Source organism: Lobosporangium transversale, assembly GCF_002105155.1.
Source record: "Lobosporangium transversale strain NRRL 3116 chromosome Unknown BCR41scaffold_5, whole genome shotgun sequence".
In the NCBI taxonomy this organism is placed as follows: Eukaryota; Fungi; Mortierellomycota; class Mortierellomycetes; order Mortierellales; family Mortierellaceae; genus Lobosporangium; species Lobosporangium transversale.
Window position 1 is genome coordinate 779,837 of NW_019028983.1, and position 15,807 is coordinate 795,643.

The window sequence follows — 15,807 nt, forward strand, 5'->3', positions numbered from 1 at the left end:
AGGGGTTAAATTCGATTCCGAGCCCGATCGCACCTACACCCAAAATGGTTACTTTGCAAATATGCAATCCTTTCTCCACACGCCACAAACCCAAAACCGCAAAAGTATAAAAATCAATCGTGGAGCTGTTGGGTGAATTACCTCACAAATACAAGCCTCGCATTCGGATGAATTACTTGCCGTGTGCATGGATGGGGTCTGTGCTTATTCCTATCCGTACAACTTGGCATTTCCGTTCTAGTATAAAACAACTTGGGCATCCATTTTTTTTTTTTTTTTTTTTTTTTTTTTCATTCTCTTTTTCCTTTATCACCATTCCTGTATTCGATACTCCACTTAGCAGAGACAAACAAAAGTCGCGCACTTATCTCGTTTAAAAACCTATCATAACAATAAACAACAATAACAGTAGCTATGTCAGCCATTGCGCCCGATATCAAAGTTCGTCCCAAAGACCGTAAAGAGGGTCATCCACATCCTTATCTTCACGGCAACTTCTATCCTGTCTTTGAGGAGACTATCGGAGACGAGGGTATCGAATGTGAAGTTATTGGAAAGATCCCAGAGTCTCTCCGTGGCTCGCAATATGTCCGTACAGGACCTAATTCTCTCCACGTTGCTGATGATGGTGTTCCTCATCACTTTTTCGACGGCGAAGGTAAACATTAACGAAACAGTATGTTCTTTTTTCTTTTAGTAATAATATTAATAATACAACATTAATGATATCTAACTGTTTTTTTTTTTTTTTTTTTTTTTTTTTTTAATAGGAATGCTCCATGGCGTTTATTTTGAACCCGGCAATGAGGATGAGCCGATTCGTGCACGATACATGAATCGCTGGGTACGAAGTGAGATATTCAAGAAAGCCAACAAATATGGACGAATGAACCTTACCTTGGGCCTGGTCATGGCAGGCGCCGATATCTTCTGGGGGGTACTCCTTTGGCATTTCTGGTATCGACTAAAGGCTGCATTCTTCAAGGTCAAAAATTTTGGTAATGGAAATACGGCCCTTGCATTCTTTGGATCTAGACTCTTGGCATTGAACGAGGGCGGTAAACCAATCGAGACCAGCGTCCCCAGCCTTAATACCACTGGCGAATACTTCTTTGAAGAAGAAGAAGAAGAATATGGAGAGAAAAAAGAGGAAGACAAGAATACGCTGGAAAAAAAGATTAAAGAAAGCACTCCAGAGGTTTGTACAGCTCATCCCAAGGTAAGGAAAAACAAAAAGAATTAATTGTATGCATTGACAGGAAAAGAATGATATCCTCAAATTGATATATTTTCTCCTACTATCCTACTAATGTGTTTAATAATAGATCGATCCGAAAACTGGCGAGTTTATCTTCTTTTCATATAGGTTTACTTATCCATTTATGTATTATTCCGTTGTGGCGGCTGATGGCAAGCACATAGTCTGGCAGGAACCCATTAAAAGTCTCAAAAAGTCTATCATGATGCATGATTTTGCTATTACTCCTTCTTATTCGATGTAAGTACATCACTGATTAAAAAAAGAAGACTTTAACTCGACAGTATCTATGATCATTATTATAATTTTATTAGCGTCAAAATTAAATCGGATTTATTTTCATAGTATCATGGGCGTCCCACTTTTCATCAGTACCAAGCATAAGAAAGAAGGCAAGCCTGTCATTTCATTTGATCCAAAGTCACCTACTCGCTTTGGCATCATCCCTCGTTACTACGACTCGACCAAAGACGAGATCATCTGGTTCAATTCACGTGCCTGCCACATTTTCCACACCGCCAACGCCTGGGAGGAGAAGGACGAAGATGGCAAAGTGATTGCAGTGTGCTTAACTGCTTGTCGCTCTGAGCGCTTTATTTCCGATATCAATTTATGGCAACCCACAAATACTGGAGGTTATGGTGGTGGTAAAACTCAAAAAGAGTACGAGCGAGAATATAGTGCCCCTGGATCTGGCTCTTATGCAACCCAGGACCCAGATGCAGCCTATATGACTCTGTTCAGGTTCGACTTCAAGACCAGAGAAACTCAAATCACAACGCTTTCAACTGCCAGCTCGGAGTTCCCTATTATTAATTTTAACCGATATATGCAACCGGATTTAAGATATGTCTTTGGAGCCACTATTGCACCTTCTTCCCCAGGAGTAGCTGTTAAATTCAATGGCATCATTAAAACCGACATTCAGGCGGTGCTCAAGCGCAGACAAGAGCTATTAAGCTCTGGGCTGGCTGAAAACGAAGGCGGTGAGGGCTGCTGGGAGTTAGGTGCCAAAGAGCTGAAGCGTATCGAAGAACAAACTGGTCAGATCCATATTTTTGGTCCCCACATCTATGCAGGCGAGGCCTTGTTTGTACCAAACTCACCACGAGAAGATGGCAAAGAACTTGAAGAAGATGACGGACATCTGTTGGTGTATGTGTATGATGAACGACAGATGGAGAATGGGCTTGCCAAGGCTAACAAGCAAGTAACGGAGCTTTGGATCTTTGATGCCAAGAATATTGGTCAGGATATTGAACCTGTTGCTAAAGTGCGTATCCCTCGTCGTGTGCCCTATGGATTCCACGGTTTGCATGTCACCCGAGAGCAGATCCAAGCCAATAAGGATATGCTTGAGCGCCGCAATCGTCATCATTAAATACCTGTCATATTTGAACTGAATAGCATACTACATAAAATAATCAGATTCAGCATTATATCACAGAATAGAAATATGTCTATTTCGTATCTTTTATGGTATGTGATTTATTTGAACGAAAATAAAATGTGTTTTCATGTCTTCATGGATTGGAAACGGGTTTCGATCGTTTCTGCTTCTGGACTCTTTGATGCAACTGTTTGGGGGATGGCCTCTGAGCCGAATAATGCAGGCGAGGATATGTTTGAAGGATCTACAGCAGTTGATCTGACCCGTAATATTTCTCCCGTTGGCCCAATCAACAGACACTGGGACAGACTAAGTTGATTGGGGTCTATGACTTGTGTTTGGTATGAAGAGTGAGCTGCTTCGCGACTGCTCGGGTGAATCGCATCAAGCTTAGAGGCTCCACTAATCCTGTCTAGAAGTACGGGTTTGCCTATCGGACTAGAGAATGTCGTGCAGACTTTCCAGCCCAATCCTACCTGCATCACTCCTACACGTTTGCCTTGTCGTGCAGGATAAATCTCAACAGTCCCACGTTTTGGTGCATAGATAACCAGGTATAAGACAAGATGCTTTTTAAAGGTTGAGCTACCATTTGAAGCCTCACCTGATCTCACAATCCTTTCCTCCTGGACCCAGCCGCACCGTGCTCCTCGAAGACCTTTCCACATCCGGATAATCTCACACTCTTCCAAATCTACCAAAAGTACGCGTCCCAATGAGTCCGTCATTGCTGCCAACTTTGATGGATAGTGATAGCATGACCCTCTTGGAGGAAATGGCGCCAATGACAAATGGCGAATGCATCTTTGAGGGTCACTCAGCCAAAGGACTGCTGGCACTTCTGTGGCAGGCGCCATTGCAGAGGGGTAAATGGTCCCATAAGGGCCCGCAGCTCCATCCTGTGAGTTTGATCCCGACAATCGCTTTTGATCTGGAGTAGATCGGCCACTGGTGTTCCCTATGGCAGGTGAGCCTGACCTTGGCGAAGATGAAGAGCCCCATATTGACTTTGCAAAGCCAAAAACAGCATTAGTCACCCTTGCCGCCATCTGTGTAGCAAGTGACGTGGCAGAGAACAGTGGACGGCTCGAGCTACTAGAAGCATAGAATGCCATCATCGGCTTTGAACCAACGGACACGAATCTCTCTGTAGCGTCGGATGTAAACATTGAGGAGCTTGAAGAGGATGAGAATCCATTCGATAAAGTAGGTTTGTGTCGAGCTGGGCCTAGAAGGTTAATGTTAGGGCAAAAATATTACTACATTACGTCTATATATTTGATACTATATGTCCAATATAGACGAAAGAAGATCAATAGTATTTACCACAGCTAACGACGTCAACCATCAAGCCCTGATTCTGCAGGCTCCATTTTTTGTATGCAAATGTAGGTGCCTGACTCACTTGGATTGATTTATTGTCTATTTTGTGCACAATAGGAGAGAAAAATCTAATGAATACATGTCGTGCATATAAAAGTAAAATAAATTTTAATTCATAACCATGACATCTCTTGTTTTATATACTTGCCTGAAGAGCGACCAGACCCATTTGATAGGCGGAGGACGACCCATAAACTCTCACCTTCTATGCAGACAATCTTGCCTTCTTCGTGCAAGATAGTCATCTCATCTTCATCTTGGCCTGGGGTTTTTCCGATGCCGATCCTGGCTTTAATGGAAATAACAGGGGTATGATGGAGTTGCTGTACAACAACTAATTGACCAGACTATCGAGTTGGTAATCCCAATATACAAAAAGTAAGTCCCCCATATTCATGTGTTGTGTCATATATATATTAAAGAAAATTTTTGACGGGGGGTGTCCTACTTCGTTAAAAATTCTAATCATCCCAGACTTGTATCCTAAAACGACATAGACTTGACTAAGGGGTGCTTGGTATAAATCCCTTACTGCCCGAGCCGGTGTATGAGCTTGTTGTGTAAGCGAAGTAAAAAGCTTACCTTTGATGGGATCGAGGTACAAAGAGTGGCAAGCATAAAATAGTCGTGATGGCGTCCCTAATAGAAGGAGTGTATGTAAAATACTGTATTAGCCGCTAATTGATCATCTTGTTATTTGCTGTAGTTATTATTGCTGCGCAAGGAAGTATCTTACAGCTCACTATCGACACCCGATCCTTGCCCTATTAACACCCATTCATGGACAGGACGAAGTGACTTTTGTCCTTGATCAGAGTCGAAACTTGGTGGCCGTGAATTTGAAGGGTGAGTCATTCGCGTGAGAATGGCAAACATTCTTGTACTAGCACAGGCGATATACCGACCACTGTCGCATACTGAGATAGAGAGATCCTGGGCAACAGTCAAAGGATGTGATTTTACTGCTGTTGTATTATTATTTAGAGGCAGTGTCTTTAATCCCGATTGAAGGCTAGGCGATGATACAGCTGAGGCTGAAGTTGAAGTTGTAGATGACGCCGACTCTGACACATCATTATGAGCCCTCTGGCCCTTCGAAATGTTGCTGCTGAGGGCAAACCCTGCTGACATTTTTTTTGGACTCTTAGCTGATGGATTCTGCCGAGATACTATGGTGCTCTGCATGCTTTTTGGAGTTATGAAGGAAGAAGCGGATGGCTCTTCGTCAGACCAAGCCCATTCATCATCTGGTACGTTCCATGGCTTTTGGTAATCCTCTGTTTCCAAATGTCTCTTTGTTTTTTCACTATCGTGATTAATGATTACATTGCATTGGGCTGCTGCTTCACGCTGACGTGATTTTGATTCCTGTACTAATAGACTGGTCCTTCCTGCCTCTACCTCCCCGTCCTCTTCATCGTCATCGTCTGAAAGCCGATCATCATGCCCTTCGCTCTGTCTTTCTAGTGCTTTTTCTTCTAACCTTGGATCTATGAGGTGATAAAACATTGTTAAGATTTTTGTTAGCAGTCTCTAGAGGTGTCTGAGTTTATTACGATTCTTTTTTTTTTTTTTTTTTTTTTTTTTCTTCAATGGCTTACCTGGTACTTTTGGTAAAGAACCCAATAAGATAGAGAGGACTTCATGCGGGATACACCCGAGTGGGGAAAGTTCCCAACGATGATGTGACATTGAGCTGATGCCGAAATAAATGCAAAGATCTTAAAAATAGATGAACACGAGGCTGGGTTACTGCAATACGCAAAAGTACAAGTAACTCAAGTCTAGCACAGTCACGTTTGTTTTAATTGTTCTTTATTGCAACGATGGTTTTTTTTTTCCCCTTTTCTCTAAAGGACATTAGGATTCGATACTGATAGTATAAAAACCTAGCAAATGGTTGTCCACCCATCCCAAGGTCCAGAGATGAACTCTTGTTGGAGAGGAAGGTAATATTACTCTATAGAGGGCTACTTTAGGGTCCTTTAGCGACTGGATCTCACCATTCTTGTTTGCATTGAAGTGGAAGACGTCCTCAAGCGCCTTTGCAATTTTGTGTGAACCTGGGTTGGCTTTGTTGAGGATTGTGCTCAAATCTGGTGTTGCTTCACAGACCGCATTTGTGATTTCCTGCTCGTCCGACGACACTTGGTTCGTTTCGAGGAGCTTCAAGAATTCATGACCTGTTGGTAGCGGTGGTTGGGAACTGCTATTGTCCGCATTGATTGTTGTCACAGCGGCTCGTTGCTTCGGATTGATATGTACATATTGAAAGGGCTCCTCGCCTTCAGACACGAACAGAGTATCCTTTTGAGCCTCCTGAAGAATCTTGATTGCGCTGCGTTGTTTGTCTGTTAAGGCCTCCACAGCAATGAAGTTGTTTAAATTGAATGTGATGGTAGCGGTGGTAGTTGCTTTTGAGGGGGTGAAGTTCAGTGGTGTGTTTCCGACACCAGGAATGTTGCGTGTCAGCATGGACATGTACGCGGCGTCATTAGCATTGTCTGTTGGTTCCATTGTAGATTGCGTCTGTTGTTGTTATCTTTTCCCGCCCTTTTTTTATATTCTATTCCAACGTCACAACATGCTGAATGTAGCAACTGCACGCGGTTCTGGATAGAGAAACAATTTATTTAATAATGAAATTAAATATTTTGCAGAATTTATTTATTCATTTTAAACGAAGAAAAAAGAGCAGTGATTCCTTCACAAGTTCACAAGGGCGGAATAAGGTATATATATATATCAATCAACAGTCGACAGACGAGAAGAGAGGCAGCCCAACCCAATAACAATAGCTGGCAGCATGAACCCAGTGCATGGTCCAGAAGCAATGAAATTTATTGAGCCAATTGTCAATTGCGAAACTAAAAACCAGCCAGACTTGAAGTGTGCATTCTCACTGCTCTCTCTTTCTTTCTCTCTTAAAATGTATTCAATAGGAGGTGTGAGAGAGAAGCCATCTATTTATTTGCTTTGTATCCATGTGCTTGTGAAAGGATGGCAATGGAATGAGATAATGACACGAAAGAACACCCGGTTGATTGACAAGGACAAGGAGAACAAGACGGAGATGCCAGGTTATTTTTTCTTTTTCTTTTTTTTTGCAAAGTACTTCCCACTCTCTCCCTCTTCTCTCCTACTCTTCGCTCTTTGCGAAGTTCCCTCATTCACCTTTTTTCTCTCCCTTCCTCCTTTCTTCTCCTCCTTTCCCTCTTATCCAATTGACTAAATCACAATTGTATCGTTCATTACAATCAATAATCCATTAAATTCATTCATCCATCAATTACAAAACAGAAAGCAAACCTTTGCAAAAGAAAAAAGCAAAAGGCAGTCTTTTATTTTTTTATTCTATTTTCTTTTTTTTTTTTTTTTTTTTTTTTTTTTTTAATCGGCTTGTTCAAATATCCCGTCTGTCTCTTCATCCTTTGCTGCCCTTTTTTTTTTTTTTTTTTTTTTTTTGACTCGCATTCAATCTCATTTCTTTTTTAGCCAACAGGAACAGTTGCAAATCTACTCTTTAAAATATTTCTCTCTGTCTTATTGTTGGTTGCTGTTGTAATCGCTTCACGCCTAATCTCTACAGCTCATCATCATTGTTTCCTTCTCTTGTTCATCATCACTTTTGTTACTGCCCATCACACTAAGCTCGGCTGTCACGTAATTAGTTGTGCCTGTTCGTGTCTTTTTTTTTTTTTTTTTTTCTTCCTTCTTCCTTCTTCCTTCCAATTAGTTTGTGTGCCTATCTCGCCTTTCTCTCTCACGTTCACACCTCCCCCCCTCATCTCCTTTCACTTCTTTATACTTTCGTTCTGTCTCCACTTTTCCTACTTTCCTTCGACTCATTTCACAAGTCATCTGCCGATTGCTTTGAATAATGGCTGACAACCTGGCCCCAACTGTGGCCCAGGACCCGTCTTCACAGGCTGCATCCGCGGGAACAGGTGGTGCCTCTGCGGGATATGCAGCAGGTATCAGTACCAATCACGGCTATACAAGTGCACAATACGTCTCGAGACATCGTCCCCCCTCGGTCCAGACTGCTGGTATTTCTCCACATCAAGGACTATATTCTGCTCAACCCATGAGATCTACTCCATCTTCTCATCAACCCATCCTTCAGTCACAACATGGTTACGCTATGCCACCATCACAACAGCTTGCCTCCTCTCCCGGCGCAAAGAGTTCACAAGGGTTTGTACCCCCGCCAACAAGGCCGCCCGTCATATCGTCGCCTATTCAACATGGCCAGTCCGCATCATCCTCTACAGTCTACCCACAATCCGACTCATACACAACCACTGCGGGCACCCCGAGGTTCTCCACTGCTGGCCCTCCTAGACCCTCCACTCCAATTGTTAGTGGAGCTATTCGTCCCATAGGTCCATCTATCAGGGCCCCAGGTCAATCAGGAAACTTGAGTTACTATGGCTCAACCCCCATTCGGCCCATACCTGCCAATGCACAAGGATATCCTGCTGACTATGCAAGGGGTCCTGTGCGACCTCCTCCCCCACCATACTCGGTGCGACAGGATGGGACAATGGGACCAGGAGGCGCAGCGGCTGCAGGTCAAGGAGTGGGACAGGGAATGGGACCAGGAATTTTGGGACCTCGACCAGTGCGACCACTAGTGCAACAACAACAACAACAACAACAACAACAGCAACAACAACCAGCATCCGCATATCCAATCTCCAATCGCTTCTCGACGCAATCTTTGCCTGGTTGGGAACATGAAGGTAGACCGTACAGTAGTAATGGACCAACTGGCCATCATCCAAACATTAGGCCCCCCCCAGCTACTTGGAATGAGCCTATATGTCAAAATGGCACAGGTCCCAATCATCGCCGAACAACTTCCACCCAAATACAACCAACTTACTACCCTCCAGGAGAGTTACAAGGGCTTGACCGCCAAGCATCTGTTGCATCTCGGTACAACAGCTCACCATATCCAACCAGTGTCATCTCGCCCTATCAGCAGCAGCAGCAGCAGCAGCAGCAGCAGCAGCAGCAGCAACACCCTTTCTCAGCAAGTCCTAACCGTCAGCTGGTGCGTCATCAACTTTCTGATGCACCCCTTTCGCCTTCTCCTCGAACACACAGTGGAACTTCAGGCGCCTCCGATGGATATTACCTTTCAAATGTTCCTTTTCGTAAACTTTCAATTACTGAGAGCCTAGATGGCGGAAGAATCAGTATGGATTCTACTACAAGTATAGAATCAGGATACGCTAACCGCCAGCTTTATACAATGCCCAACATGTATGGTCGCGAACCCGACTCTGGCATGGACATATTTCCACCCAATCGACAACGGTCCGCATCGAAATCATCAACATATTCTGCTCATTCTATAAATTCCGACTATTATGCAGATTTCGACAGCATATCAACGCCACGCCCGACGACTCCAAATGGCGGCGCCCCACAGATATCAATTCAATCAGCACAAGGATATCCAGCCAACCGAGCAGATGCATTTTCAATGCGCGCGCGGACACCATCCCCTGGTCGTACCAGACAGGGATCTAACCCTCCTATGGTCAATCGTGGAGGTAAATAACGGCTTTCTCACTCTTCTATTTTACACTTGACATTTTTTGCACACAGTAACCCCATCAAAGCTAACTTCTTACCTTCCATAGCCAATCCCCCCGTCTTCCTTACAAGTTTACCCCAAGCTGAAACCTCTCGCCGAAGTGCAGAATTCGTACGCATGCCTCCAACTCAACCCAAGATTTCTCGATTGCAAGGGGAACGCTCGCAATCTTTTTCATCATACAGCCCCCCTACATTTGATCCGGTTGCACGTCAAGCAGCCCTTCAGGGCTCTGTTTCTTCCAACGCTTTAGGCCCGCCTGCTGTGAGAAAACCACCCATTGTTTATCCCGCTCTTCTTTCTCGTGTCGCCAATGCTTTTGTTCAAAGAATCACCACATCATCACGTATTAAAGATTCGATTGAATATAAAGACTGCTTTGATGGACGCGATGCAGTGGTAAGTATTTGGTTCCTATCATACTTTATTTTCATGTAGCTATCGTCATGTATTTCTTGCTGTATGCTTATATGCAATCAAGCATTAACACCCGGCTGGTTCTTTGTAGGACAAAATTGCGTTCATCATTAAAACGACTGATAGGAATCTAGCACTGCTCCTTGGTCGCGCCTTAGATGCACAGAAGTTGTTTCATGATGTCACATATGTCCATCGTCTGCGCGATAGTGTGAATGAACTTTATCAGTTCCGTAACAAGCTGATTACAGGAGGACCTCGTATTCGATCGATAGAGTCACCAGATTATAGACAAGCGTATGCAGCATCAGAGTCCGTGGATGACGATGCTGTAAATGGAGTATTCACTCTCTTGACAGACTGCTATTCCCCTACATGTACGCGTGATAAACTATGCTATAGTATCGCGTGCCCTCGTCGTTTAGAGCAAGTATGTGATTGTCAATTGGTATGCTATTAATACATCGTGTCATAGTGGCTCAGAATTGACTGTGCTTTTTCTTCTCTTTTTCGCTATAGCAATCGCGACTGAACCTGACTCCCAATGGAGGTTTGAAGAGAGCCTTGAGTAGATCTTCTTCAAAGGAAAAGAAGGATCAGCGCTTGTGGATCACGTCAGTTCCAAAGGAAATTTCGGATGCCCTTTCTAATGAAGAAAAGAAACGTCAGGAGGTTATCTACGAACTGATTTACACGGAGAAGGACTTCATCAATGATCTCAAGTACCTTAACAATGTAGGTCATGTCATTTTTGCCTTTTATTAGACGTATGACTATGTGAATTTAATCAATATGTCTAAATACTAAATCCACAATGTTTGAACTATGTAATATATTGGTGGCGCCTATTGTATGATAGAAATGGATAACACCTATTCGAACTTTAGATATTCTTCCAGAGTCACGTAGAGAGGCTTTCATTGACAGAGTGTTCTACAATATAAATGACGTATACGCTGTCAACTCCAAACTAGGCGAAGCTCTCCTTAAGAGACAACAGGCATACGCAGTTATACCCGAAGTTGGCGATATCTTTTTGGAACATGTCGTTAATTTCTCTCCTTTTGTACTTTACGGAGCGAACCAGATCGAGGCGAAATATGAATTTGAGCACGAGAAGAACACAAATCCTAGCTTTGCCAAGTTTGTCGAGGTATAAGACTCGAAACCAAATTCTGAGATGGTATTAGTTCATTTGGTCATTATCTAACAATCCTCCTCAAACTGTTTCAATATGTAGGAAACTGAAAGAAAACCCGAATCGAGAAAGCTAGAATTGAATGGATATCTTACAAAACCAACAACTCGTCTTGGTCGCTATCCTTTGTTACTTGAAGCTGTCCTGAAATATACCCCTGAAGACAATCCTGACAAGAAAGCGATTCCCCAAGTCATCAGCATCATCAAAGACTTTTTACAGAAGGTTAATCTTGAATCTGGCAAATGTGAGAATGCCTTCAGCTTGCGACAGATTAACAAGGGTTTACAATGGAAGAGTGAGCCCATGGTAAGCTTTTACAATACTTTTTATTTTTATTTTTTATTTTTGCACAAAATATGATAATACTAATGCTTCATTGGTGTGCAAAAACGCTCTGAACATTCTTAGGAACTCAACCTGTTAGCGAAGGATCGTCAATTAATCATGAAGGGACCTTTAAAGAAGAAGGGAACAAGCTCAGAGCACGCAGACCTTTATGTATTTGCATTTGATCATGTGCTCCTTTTGACCAAGGAAAAGAAAGGCAAGGGTGGCGAAGGGTATAAAGTCCACAAACGGCCTATCCCTCTGGAACTGCTTACACTGTCGACAATGGAGGAACCTGTCACAAAATCATCTCGTCGAACGTCCTCGCTGATCCCGCATAAATCATCCTCAGCTAGTAATGTTGTGTCTAAAATCACTCCAACATCGGGGCCACTCGCTAAGATCACCTCTGATTCGAAATCAGGGTATCCTATCGTTTTTACCCATATTGGGCGCCATGGAGGTACTTTCACACTCTATGCAACGACTCATGCAGGTAGGAAAAATTGGATGGAGAAAATTCAAAAACAGATTCAAGCTCTGAAGAATAAGGCCGATGCTTGGAAACTTGTGCCCGTCTCTGAGAGGTTCTTCTCGGCCAGCAATAAGGTCAATTGCTCTGCAACGGTGGGAAAGAGTAAGTGATCACCGAAAAACTGTATATGTAAGGGATAACTAAAAAATAATGTTAGAACTCGAACTGAAACATATGCACAATATAATTATCTAGAGGGCGCAATGAGACTCGTCATTGGAACAGACAATGGTGTATTTGTCGGCAAACCAAAAGGACAATTTGTAAAAGCTATAACACGTGAACGTGTTTCGCAGGTGGATGTGCTTGAAGGCGAACGCATATTGCTCGTTTTAGCTGAAAAGCAACTGCTTGCCTATGGACTTGAAGCCTTGGATAACGCAGATCCCAACTCGCCCAACAAACGCGCCAAAAAGATTGGTTCTTCAGTAAGCTTTTTCAAAACTGGAGTGTGTCAGAACCGAACCCTTGTAGGGATTGTCAAACATTCCATCAATGCTCTCGATCCGAGCTCGACCATTAAGACTTTGGAGCCGATTCATCAGGATGAGTCCAAAAAGATCAAGCCTAGCCTACGTACCATGCTTCGTGGTGGAAACACAGAGCTATTCAAGCTTCACAAAGTGAGATTGACACCATAACAAAAGCATTTAAAAAATATATTCTGACGCGGCTTACTAACCTTTCTTTTCCTATTTGATATTTACTAGGACTTCTATATCCCCCGTGAGACAAGCTCTCTTCACTTTTTGCGAAACACCCTCTGCGTCGGATGTAGCAAGGGCTTCGAGCTGATTGATCTTTCCAATTTGAATACACAAGATCTACTTGACTACAATGATCCAACGCTTGAATTCGTTCACAAGAAAGATGAGAATTTGAAACCTTTAGCAATCTATCGCATCGGTACAGGCGACTCATTTACGTTCCTACTTTGTTATGAGGGTATGGCATTTGTTTTATATATATTCTAATTGGATAAGATTATTTTTTCTATACTTTGCCTCAGCTAATGCTATGGATTTATTCTTATACTTTGCAATCGTAGATTTCGCTTTCTACGTTGATAAAACAGGTCGTCGTGCACGAAATGGATGGATTATTCATTGGGAGGGTGTACCAACATTCTGCGCACTCGAGTTGCCTTATGTCATTGCCTTTGATCCTGCATTTATTGAGATTCGACATGTCGAGACAGTGAGTTTTTCTTTCTTTTTTCTTTTTTTTCTTTTAAGGTCGCTTGATCACTGATTTGCTAACGATTTGCATGGCTCAATCACAATGGTTTCGTGAATAGGGCGATCTTGTTCAAATCATTCCTGGAAACAATATCAGATGCCTTCACCACATGCCAAATGTCGTTGGAGGCACCCATGTCGTGATGGTAAGTCTGAGACTTAAATATTACAGCACAATGTAAATTACGAACATGCCTTGATTTTCATATCTTTAATATTTTCTTTTATGTAACAAATAAAAAACCTATCAGACGGATGAGGATGGCGAATACCAGACAATTGCGCAGCTCTGTAGAGAGTCCGAGATCCCAACACTTTGGGGTCACTCTACTAAAGAGGATGACGAAGAGGAGGCCCTGCCAAGTTACCCTACAGCCACTATCATCGAGGAAGATGAGAACGTATACACCCCAGAGGACGAGAAACCACCACTTTTGGATGAAGATGAGGATGAGAGTGGAAGTTACAGCCCAGTGGAAGGCCCTTACACTCATCACCCTAGCGGCCTTAACAGAGCCGTGAATCGATTGACATTAGACTTTGGCGAAGGATTTGATTTTGGATCCAATTCTCCAGATAGTCCACAAAGCTTTCAAGAGATATTAGATATCGGGTCAGGAGCAGCACATAGCGGTGGATCTTCGAGCTCGTTGCCCTTAAAGGATGACACCGAAGGGCAACGACCTCCGCCAACGTACATTTAAGCGCACTTGTATAAAAAATAACATTAGGCGCCTATAACAACACCACCAAATATATATAATAATATGGTACCGAAGTGTTTTTGAGAGAGGAGTGACAGGCGTCCATTGTTTAATGACACGCTTTTTTAATTTTTAATTTTTGTCCCATGAACATGATTGAGAAGAATGATATTGGAGTGCTGATTGTATTGACTACATTGTGTTTAATCATCAAGAGTACATGCTCTACTTGGCATTGATGGCAGCCTGCAGGGACTCCAGAACTTCTACTTCGATCTTTGCAGCGATTTTTTCCTCTTCAGTGGCACCGGAATTGGCAAGACGCTGAGCTTCAGCCAAGTTATGGCGAACAGCCTAACGACAAAAAAAAAAAAAAAAAAAAAAAAAATTAGTTATAAAGCCATTTAGCTGGCAAACTTGAAAAAAAAAAAAAAAAAAAAAAAAAAATTACTTCAGCGCTGAACTCCTCGACAGGGAAAGCCTCGATAGCATTGATGTTGAGAGAAGAATCAGGGTTCATGGTAGCGAAACCTCCGGAGACTTTTGTATAATATATATAATATAGACACATATTGTCAGACAGATCTCGCTTTGCTCCATCAACAAAAAAGTGATTTCTGAATGGATGTTGTCAATCATATAATGATGAACGCATTCAAATTACCAAAATATTTCTTGGTGATAGCGTTCTCAATAACCTCAACAACTCCAGGACGGAGCTGCTCAATAGAAGGAACGTGGCTGGCAAGGATACCCATGTCACCAGAAACAGCAGCAATGTTAACCTGAGCAACCGAAGTATCCTTATAGATTGTCTAATTTAAGATAAGGAAGAAAAAATGCTGTTAGTATACATTGATATAAAGCATACAGCACAATAACAATATCTATAAGGGGATATATAATATATAATACCTGATGGGGAACAGCAAAGGTCAAGCGGAGACCAGTAGCAGCAGCCTCAGTAGCATAAGTGCGAACTATGGAAGTTAAAACGAGTTTTTTGTTGATCAGCATGCTTTAGGAAAATAAATATTATTCATGCATCACCATGCTATGCATGTCTTTTTGTAAATGTAAAAAGTGATCCCACGTCCACGTCCACGTCAAAAAAAAAAAAAAGAAAGAAAAAAAAAAAAAAAAAAAAAAAAAGTGAATGTAAATGATGCCAAACAGTCAGATCGCGTGAAATCCCGATTGATTATGGTGAGTCTAAAAGTTTTGTTGGTTTCTTTATATTATTCTGTCAAGGACATATTGCAATGTGACACTGAGAAGATGAATAGATGTGTAGTGATAGAAACTAAATAAAAAGCGGAATAATAAATAAGAATGATCATTACCCATGCGCACAGGGCGGATGGCACGAATGGAACGGGCAAGGTAGTTCATTGTGTAAATGATATGGGTGATGGATGAAGGAAGAATAGATTACACTCGAAACGCCCTTGTTCCTTTGTCTCAGACACAAGGGCTAGAAATGTATTTAGTGGCTTGTCGAGTGCATTAGCCACGTGACTAGATCACATGCCCTTGGAAAGGAATAGCGTTTTACTCGTGGATTCGAACGGGTCTGTTAGCTATTATATCGTGCTCTTTCAATTGGCATTCGCTTTTTAGGAGACGCGTTCCCATGTCAGTTGCCACATATGCACATGGATGAATACCTTTATCAAGGTGCGCACGGCCTGTGATGTATACTCTAATTGATATACACACGAGTGATATTCTGCTGCCCTGAGAAGA

At 42.4% G+C, this 15,807-nt stretch overlaps 5 protein-coding genes across 5 annotated transcripts; 2 read left to right on the forward strand and 3 right to left on the reverse strand.

Moving 5' to 3' along the window:
• The first annotated feature begins 283 nt into the window (after positions 1-283).
• Positions 284-2,766, forward strand: BCR41DRAFT_347376 (carotenoid oxygenase). The gene is made up of 4 exons (XM_022023083.1): positions 284-658; positions 771-1,219; positions 1,326-1,498; positions 1,604-2,766. Exons 1-4 carry the CDS (start codon positions 415-417, stop codon positions 2,637-2,639), a joined length of 1,902 nt encoding a protein of 633 aa, XP_021884824.1. The 5' UTR covers positions 284-414; the 3' UTR covers positions 2,640-2,766.
• BCR41DRAFT_347380 (Rab3 GTPase-activating protein regulatory subunit N-terminus-domain-containing protein) lies at positions 2,738-5,761 on the reverse strand. Its single transcript, XM_022023084.1, has 7 exons — positions 5,633-5,761; positions 4,768-5,521; positions 4,614-4,670; positions 4,480-4,534; positions 4,180-4,378; positions 3,975-4,070; positions 2,738-3,876 (listed from the first exon to the last, which is right to left on the reverse strand). The coding sequence occupies exons 1-7, from the start codon at positions 5,721-5,723 to the stop codon at positions 2,774-2,776; spliced, it is 2,355 nt and encodes a 784-aa protein (XP_021884825.1). The 5' UTR covers positions 5,724-5,761; the 3' UTR covers positions 2,738-2,773.
• An 80-nt stretch (positions 5,762-5,841) lies between these two features.
• Positions 5,842-6,645, reverse strand: BCR41DRAFT_347381 (hypothetical protein). The gene has a single exon (XM_022023085.1). The coding sequence runs from the start codon at positions 6,546-6,548 to the stop codon at positions 5,892-5,894; it is 657 nt and encodes a 218-aa protein (XP_021884826.1). The 5' UTR covers positions 6,549-6,645; the 3' UTR covers positions 5,842-5,891.
• A 3,111-nt stretch (positions 6,646-9,756) lies between these two features.
• Positions 9,757-13,539, forward strand: BCR41DRAFT_300569 (CNH domain-domain-containing protein; the record flags this gene model as incomplete). The annotated part of the gene is made up of 10 exons (XM_022020575.1): positions 9,757-10,038; positions 10,148-10,486; positions 10,576-10,791; positions 10,916-11,209; positions 11,297-11,563; positions 11,666-12,221; positions 12,315-12,742; positions 12,830-13,064; positions 13,168-13,316; positions 13,417-13,539. 10 exons carry the CDS (start codon positions 9,757-9,759, stop codon positions 13,537-13,539), a joined length of 2,889 nt encoding a protein of 962 aa, XP_021884827.1.
• A 747-nt stretch (positions 13,540-14,286) lies between these two features.
• Positions 14,287-15,078, reverse strand: BCR41DRAFT_300770 (F1 complex, delta/epsilon subunit of ATPase; the record flags this gene model as incomplete). Its single annotated transcript, XM_022020591.1, has 4 exons — positions 14,287-14,415; positions 14,513-14,601; positions 14,726-14,876; positions 14,977-15,078. The coding sequence occupies 4 exons, from the start codon at positions 15,076-15,078 to the stop codon at positions 14,287-14,289; spliced, it is 471 nt and encodes a 156-aa protein (XP_021884828.1).
• Between the last annotated feature and the right edge of the window lie 729 nt (positions 15,079-15,807).